Source organism: Phocoena phocoena, chromosome 5 (genome assembly GCF_963924675.1).
Source record: "Phocoena phocoena chromosome 5, mPhoPho1.1, whole genome shotgun sequence".
Classification (NCBI taxonomy): Eukaryota; Metazoa; Chordata; class Mammalia; order Artiodactyla; family Phocoenidae; genus Phocoena; species Phocoena phocoena.
Window position 1 is genome coordinate 63,481,344 of NC_089223.1, and position 8,596 is coordinate 63,489,939.

The 8,596-nt window shown below is 42.4% G+C and overlaps 1 protein-coding gene across 2 annotated transcripts in view; it reads right to left on the reverse strand.

The window, feature by feature from the left end:
- The window catches only part of CRACD (capping protein inhibiting regulator of actin dynamics), a 35,676-nt gene extending 34,481 nt beyond the window's left edge, over window positions 1–1,195 (reverse strand). The window contains exon 1 of one of the 2 annotated variants that reach the window (XM_065877927.1): window positions 1,082–1,195. In XM_065877927.1, coding sequence (XP_065733999.1) covers window positions 1,082–1,123 — 42 coding nt within the window. In that variant the 5' untranslated portion in view covers window positions 1,124–1,195. The remainder of the gene's footprint in view (window positions 1–1,081) is intronic. The other variant, XM_065877926.1, reaches the window with a different exon arrangement.
- Window positions 1,196–8,596: the final 7,401 nt, after the last annotated feature.

Consider the following 8,596-nt stretch of genomic DNA (forward strand, 5'->3'; position numbering starts at 1 on the left):
GAGATCACAAAGTACATAGCTAATAATCAGTAGAAACAAGAATATTTCAAGAAAATAGAAAAATTTGAGTGTCAGTAGCTATTCAAGCCAGCTGTCCCCTTTATTTTTTGCTGGTTCATTCACTCATTCATTTATTGGTTCATTCGTTGTTGTAGACTTAGATGGAAGCCAGCAGACCAGAGCCCCCTGTTCATCGTCTGCATTGCCTCCAATCACCCTCAGCTCAGAGAAGTGCTTGCTTAGGTACTTCTGTCGGGTGAGTGAATTCTACTGAGCACTCGGGCAAACTTACTTGGTCAGAACCCAGGGGTCTTTGCTCCCCTTCCTTTTCCTGGATTTCCCATTATTTCAATCTCATTTAGTAAAAAACTATTTTATTATATTTTCATTCTTAAGGAGTTACCATCTGAGTCAATTTTATGTAGTCAAATTTTATGTATATTTTCATTCTTAAGGAGTTACCATCTGAGTCAATTTTATGAGTCAATTTTATGTATGTAAGGAGTTACCATCTGAGTCAATTTTATGTATGCCCAACTCTGCAGTGTGAACAGGAGCGAAGCTGAAGAGCTTCACAGTACCCCTCTGAGACAGGGTGGCTCAGGGCAGCCAGATTTACAAACACAACAGAATAATAAAGAGTCTCACCATTCACTGTCCAAGTATGGAGACTTGGAAAGGGAACACTTGCTGTGCATACCCTCAGCTGACAGTCAACCCTGTGCTCGGGGGTTATGGCCAACACTTAATGGTTAGGAGCTCTTTCCTCTCACCCAAGTTCTGCAGCCTCTCTAGGGTACTTGTCCTCATTAAGTCCAGTTAAAAATGAGGGAACAACTTGAGAGAAAAAGGAGAGGGGGTGTTATGTAGGTGGGTACAACGGTGATAGTGAACCTCTCACAGGTAGACAGAGGCTTCCAGAAAACTGAGTGAGGTTTGAGAAAGCAAACATTCTCCCCAGGAGCTACCCCCTGGACCTCCCAATCCACTACTCAAGGCCAAGTTAGGAACTTACCCCACTTCCCTCCATAGCCGGGCCCCTTCCCTATGGCTCTGACCTTCCAATCTCAAGCTGTCTTACCTGAAGAGTTTTGACTTTGCCCAGGATGTTGTCCTGTGACATTGCTTGAACTGTCTGCTCACTTTCTGCTCCCCCATCAGGGATAAAAATACTGTCATGGGAAAACGCCCGGGTTCCCACAGAATAGTTGAAGGACCTGGAATGCAAATCATGTGCTTCATTTTATTAGGGTGATAAGATTCTTTTTGGCAATTCAATTTCCTTTTCTTCCTGATTTAGGGGACTCCACCCACATCCCCTGTCTCATTCAGAAAGCACTTCCAGCATGGTGTCCTTTTCTGTGAGAGGTCAGCCAAGTAGCTGGGTAGACAGAAGGGTCCCACTGGAATAAGGGAACATGTCTCCAACACAACAATGTTTCAGAGCCACTCAGTGGGAGAACTCAGACTGCTACTTGTTTGTAGAGAACCCAGGACAGAAGGCACTGCAGAAATGTTAACTGTAGGGGCCTTTCTCCTGATGAGCTGTCACTATCAGTTTTAGCCCAGTAAAGTCTTGTCAACAAGTAGTTTTTAAGTAACACGCAGATCTAGAAGTAAGAGGGAAGAGTTTCTTTCTTTCAGATTGCAATCAAATTGGAAGAAAGATATATACATCTAAAACAAAGACTGGATGAGGGCTGGAATTGCTATAGGGACTACAGGAATAAAGAGTCTCTCTGTCGAGACTCTAGGAATTCAGAGAAGAGGAGGGGAAATGTGTGTTAAGGAGATTCTAATGGGTGTCATGCATTGGGCAGCTTATAGGTGGTAGGTACCCAACAATGAACACTTTTCAGTTGAAAGGCTGGACTTCAAGGAAATCTGGACTTCTGACTGTGAGGTATAGGCCAGGTGAACTGCAGCAAGAGGAAGCAGCGGACACCAACTGTTCCTTACTTGATCTTGGAAATTAAGTTACGTCTGGGAAGGAACACACAGGGGCAGAATCACACACTCCCCATAAGGCAAGGCAGGCACATTTCCATGATGCCAGGCACGCAGGCAGCTCTCTCAGGGGTGAGAGAGCCCCACTTCTCCCTCTCCCCTCCCCAGAAAGGGGTTCCACCTGGAGGTTTTATCAGTGACCTAGGGCAAGAAAGAAGAGGCAGTACTGGGGGAAATGGGCCGCCAGCTGTACCTCTGAACTGAATTACAGAAATGCAGCAGGCAGGCTCCCGACCAAGTTTAGACCTACTTGGAAAGACTGAGTACCAAATTTTTTCATCAAATTTCCCAAATTATGAGCAGCATGGTAACAAAGCATATGAGGTTTAGAAACAGAAGACTTGGATGTGAGCCTCCTGGCTGTGTGATCTTCGGCAATAGTAATATATATATATTTTAAAATTTATTTATTTATTTTTGGCTGTGTTGGGTCTCCGTTGCTGCGCACGGGCTTTCTCTAGTTGCGGCGAGCGGGGGCTACTCTTCATTGTGGTGCGCGGGCTTCTCATTGCAGTGGCTTCTCTTGTTGCAGAGCACGGGCTCTAGGTGCGCGGGCTTCCGTAGTTGTGGCACGTGGGCTTCAGTAGTTGTGGCTCACAGGCTCTAGAGCACAGGCTCAGTAGTTGTGGCGCACAGGCTTAGTTGCTCCGCAGCATGTGGGATCTTCCTAGACCAGGGATCGAACCCGTGTCCCCCTGCATTGGCAGGTGGATTCTTAACCACTGCACCGCCAGGGAAGCCCCCGGCAATAATAATAATAACCACCAATCCCTACTTTGATGAAAACACTGTGCTGAGAGTTTTACTTTCATTATCTCATCACCAATATTTTGTGGCAAATAAAACTCAGGGAGTAAATAACCTTATTTAAAGTCCCCTAAATAGAAGTTGTAGCATAAGAAACAATTCAGATCTGCTGAATACAATCCCAGGCCAGGCAGCTGAAGTGCTTTAAAGTGGTGGAAGGTCTCTAGTATTCCTTCCCATAAGTGAGATGGGGTTTGGGCGGATCAGTGGGAGAGGAAGACGGGATGCCAATGCCACGTGGGCTGGAATATGGGAGGGCTGGAGACACTAAATAGCTGGAATAATGGGTAAGCCTTCGGCTAAACAGCACAAGGCACTATATAGCAGCAACCCACTTTGTGAAACATGAGGCATTGTTTTAGGATATGAATATGAATAGGAAAAGGAAATTAAATGTACTACTATCTCCCTGTCCTCAGAGACTTTGTGACCTATGCTACAAAATGAACTTCCAAGTTCACCTAAAGATGCTATGAAATAAACTTTCCATTCAAAGTTATGGAATCAAACCTTTTAATATTGTGTCTAAACTTTTTTCTCAGATCCCTGGCTATGATTCAGATGAAAGAAGAGGTAACTGACTTCATTTTCTACACAGTGTTTTTACAAATGGCTTATATACGCACTCAGGCTCTGAAATATTCTTATAAACACATATATGGACAAGTCCACTTTAGATGCTTAATAAATAAAGTTCCCTTCCAGTTTCCAAGTCAATCTTTTGACTGATTCATGAAATTTAACTCTCTGCTCTAATTCTTTTTTCCAGGAAGGCTAAGAACTGACAGTTTCCTGCTCTTCTGTGTTGCCCCAAATATTCCTTGTTGCCAGCCAGGATTTAATGTCCCCACATTCCCCACTTCCAGATGATCTTACTGAAAAATAGAGAAAATGAATAGTAATAGTAGTAGTAGTGATAATTATAATAATAGTGGTAGTCACAGTGGTAATATTAATACTGGCTAAATGTTACTGGGCACTTGCTATGTCCCCTCCATGTGTGCTAACTTCTTTAATATAACACCTAAATCCTTGTGATATATAATATTTAAACCTTATGTGGAAGGCACTATTATTAAGCCTATTTATAGATGAGGAAACTGAGGCTTAAAGACAATGAGTGACTTGCCGTAAATTGAATGACTGTATACGTGTGAACCTGTTTCTGGACTGTGTTCTACGGGTCTATTTGTCTGTTTTTACAGCAGTAATATCACACTGTCTTAGTTACTATAGCTTTTAAATGAGCCTTGATATCTAGCAGTTTATGTTCTCTAGCTTTGTTTTTTTTTCCCAGATGGCTACTCTTGTCTCTGCATTTCTACATAAACTCACACACACACATACACACACACACACAGAGAGACTGTAATACACTCCTAGGATTACTTTTGTGATGGTATTGGATCTATAGATAAACTTTGGGATACCTGACATCTTTACGATAGTCAATCTTTTAATCCATGAAGACTGGATATTCCTTCATTTATTAATATTTAGATCCTCTTTACTTATGCTCAATAATGTTTTGTAGTTCTCTGTATAGAGGTCTTTTACATATTTTGATAGATTTATTCCTACGTATTTGATGTTTCTAAATCTACTGTAAATGGTATAGGCTAAAATTTTTATGTTTCTAATTGTTTATCGGCAGAATATTAAAGTGCCACTTGGTTATTGATTATTGATGTTATAACTAGGCTTAGCTAAATTTATTTGTTAATCATAATAATATGACTGTTGATTCTTTTGGATTTTCTATGTATACAATCATGTTATCTATGACAAAAGAGTTTTATTTGTTCATTTTCAATCTCCTTCTCTCCTTCCTCCCTTCCTTCCTTTCTCCCTTCCTTCCATACTGCAATTAGCTAGGATCTTCATATGAACTTAAGTAGGAGTGGTAATGGTGGACTTTGTCATATTCCCAAACTGAGCAAAAAAGTATTCAATATTTTACCTTAAGTTATGATGTTAGCTATACAATTTCTATAGATGCACTTATATTACTGCTTCTTTGAAAAGACAAGCAGTCTGTCTCTTATAGCTGACTTTAAGATTTTTCTTTGTCTTTGGTTTTCTCAGTTTTAGTCTGTTGTGGCTAGGTGTGAATTTCTTCTAATTTATCTAGCTTAGGGTACATAATACTCCTTAAACCTGTGGCTTGGTGTCTTTCATCAGTTTGGGAAAATTCTCAGCCATTATTTCTTCAAATACTGCTTCTGCCCCATTTTTCTCTATTCCCCCTCTGATTCTCCAGTGTTAGACCTTTTCAACATGAGCCACATATCTTTCATGCTCTTTTCTGTATCTGTTGTTCTTTTTACTCAATATGACTCAGTCTGGATTTTTCTACTGACCTAGCTTTTAGCTCATTAATCCTCTCTTTAGTGGTGTCCAGTCTGTTGTTAAAACTACCTACTGAGTTCTTACTATCAGTAGCATTATTCAAATCAAGAATTTCCAACCAATGGAAATTCCAACCAATGGATAACTCGTGGGAAGCAGCCGCATAGCACAGGGAGATCAGTTCCATGCTCTGTGACCACCTAGAGGGGTGGGATAAGGAGGGTGGGAGGGAGACACAAGAGGGAGGGGATATGGGGATATAAGCATATGTATAGCTGATTCACTTTGTGATACAGCAGAAACTAACACACCATTGTAAAGCAATTATACTCCAATAAAGACGTTAAGGAAAAAAAAGAATTTCCATATGATCCTTTTTAATAGATTCTAGTTCTCCAGTGAAATTATCCACCTTGTCAACTATTTTGTTGAATATATTAATCACAATTGTTTAAAAGGCTCTGTTTGAAACTACAATATCTTAGCCCCCTTTGGGTCTATTTCTATTATCTTGTTTTCTCATAGTCTGATTCTTAACTGCCTGGTAATTTTTTAATTGAATTCTGCACATAATGCACAAAAAACTGTAGAGGCTGGGTTCTCTCCTTTCAGAGAGGACTTGCTCACTCCTCTAGCAAGCAGCAAAGGAGCAAAAACACCTCAATCCAATCAGAAACCAAGCTGATCTTGGCTGGTTAGCAATCTTTGTCAGGCTCAGACTACCTCTGCTTCGTCCCCACTTGTAGGGTACAGGCCTCCTGGAGTCTTAACTAAGAATCCGTGTTATTTCCTAAGGTCCTTCTCCTTGGTGGATTCTCAAACTCCAATTTTTGTCTTTCCAGCACCATAGACTGCCCTGTTTTTCAGCCTGCATTCCTGTGCAGCTGTATCAACAGATTCCTCAAAAGGAAAACTGTTGCCTAGATTTAGGTTCATTCTGGGCTTCTCTTCTCTTGGGGGGAACTTAGTCCCTCAAGTCCTGGCTGTCATGGCAGCCTCAAACTCTAATTTTTGTGTTCCCAGCTCCATGAGATTGCCTACAGCTCTGCTGCCTTCTCTTCCTCTTGGCAGCCACCCTGAGCCTTGACCTGCACCTGAGAGTCAACTCATGCCAACAGGAGAGAAGCAATTTGCAGAAAGTTGGCCTCAACTCAGTGGGCCTCCCTTCTCTCCAGGATCTCACTGCTCAAGTCTGGTGCCTTAGCAGCAATCTGACACCTTCAAACAGATGTCTCTGTTTTAATATTTCATATGTATTTCCAGTTGTTCTTGGTGAGAGCACCGATTTGCTACAAGCTACTTCATCATAGCCAGAAGAGAAAGTAACTAAATAATATTTTGATATTTATTAACTCTCTACACATGACAGAACCTACTTTTTTTTTGTGGTACGCGGGCCTCTCGCTGTTGTGGCCTCTCCCATTGCGGAGCACAGGCTCCGGACGCGCAGGCTCAGCGGCCATGGCTCACGGGCCCAGCCGCTCCGCGGCATGTGGGATCTTCCCGGACCGGGGCACGAACCCGTCTCCCCTGCATCGGCCGGCGGACTCTCAACCACTGCGCCACCAGGGAAGCCCCAGAACCTACTTTTTGATAAGGCCATTGTTCTTAAGAGGATTACTTTTCAAAGTGATAAAAAACATTTGTACCTTTTTCTTCCTATATTTGGTTTTTAAAGCTCTGAGAAGAAACAATGCAGGAGAATGGTCATTGGTTTATTAGTTACACTAATAAACACTCTCTTCTAAATAATTCAGTTTACATAATGCAAGTTAACATTACATCCTTGGCAATTTGTGTAACTTTAGATCTTTGGTCATCATGGTTACCAATGTCGGCTCCAAACAACTCTACAATGTAGATTATTTCCTTTTCTCTGAAGGGGAAGCTGAGACAAAGAGTGGGTAAGAAGGTTGCCCAAAGTTCCAGATTTTCAGGCAGGGTTGGAATGGAAACTGAATAGCCCACGTGTGGCGATCTCAGCTTGAAATTACGTTCTAGCGAACAAAGAGCTTGGTGGGAATATTTGTCCTTAACCAGCTGGGAACTATAAACTACATGATGAGGAGATGGAGGGTCAATTTACCACAAATTGTACCTTAACCGAGTTCATCTGGACTTCTTTACTCTTGACATTTAAAGATCTTTCACAACTGATTGCACAGTAGGCCAATTCTCCCCCCTTCCAATTATTATGAGTGGGTCGAGAGGCGAGGGGCCTCTGAGCCTCAGTGCCGCAACTTACCCTCAGACTATCTGCTCAGATGGAAGAAATGGGACTTGCTGTGTGGGAACATTTTCTTGTGATGCGTAGAACACGGAGTAGCCTCTTGATGGATTGTGAGATCTATAAAGGCCTCTAAAATCCCCCAGATTTTTAACTTGTAACTGAAGGATTGTCAATACAGTCATTTAACAGACATCTTAATGTAAACAAGACCTGAGGTCAAATGTCAAGCACATGTGGGAAAAGCAAACTCTAGAAGGAGAGGAAAAGAGGTCCACTTGGGAAATTTGGAACAACATTGGGCTCTGAGGAACAGTTTTCATAAGCTTAGAGAAGAATCGCAGAGCCATGACTTACAGATGCCAGAAAAATGGTCCGTTTGGACTTAGAGGTCCAAAGAGCAGAAGTTCCTGGGGCCTTTATGCAAAGAAAGGTTTTTTTGTTGTCATTGATGATACTGTTATAGGCAGAGAGGCTGGGATTCCAAACATCTAATCAGAGGCTTCTAATCAGCCCATGGAGGCCAGCTTTTCATCTTCTCCTCAACTCTTCACTGACTTCTATGGTTATCTTTCCAAAAGCAGAGAGAGTAGAACAACCTGAGGCTACTCTTTGGGCTTTAACAATCACTTTTAATAACTGTCTATCTAACTCCAATACTACACTCTCTTCTAGCCACGTGTCTGCAGCTACTTGGCTATCCCACTGTCTCTGCAAACTCAACATGAACAAAACCAAACTCATCAAGGGTTTCCCACAAAACTCCAATCTTTCCTATTTCTGTGTTACTATCATCCCTCAGGTTCTGTGCTATACTATTTTGTAAGTAAGGTCAGACCCAGGTTAGGGGAAAGGTATTGTGCAAAAGACCTTAGTGAGTAACATTATCTATCCTTTCACAGGCAGAAATCCTTCAAAAACAATACAGAAATCAATGAGTAGGACTGCAAGTCCTGAGCTCCCAGACCCACTTTAGGCCTGCATTGGATTCTGCCTGCCACACTCCTCCACGACTGTGCTTGGAGGCCCGGAGAGCTGCTCGTCACATCTCTAATGTGGGCTTCTCTTCTCTTGGGGGGAACAAGAGAAGTGGGTCTCTAATGGAAATGAGCACCAAGAGAGGGAGCTGCGAATCCACGGCAGCGGCAGCTCTGGCAGATGGCAGCCCTGGCACAGCCAGCAGTCTCCGCTGACTCTGTGGCCACG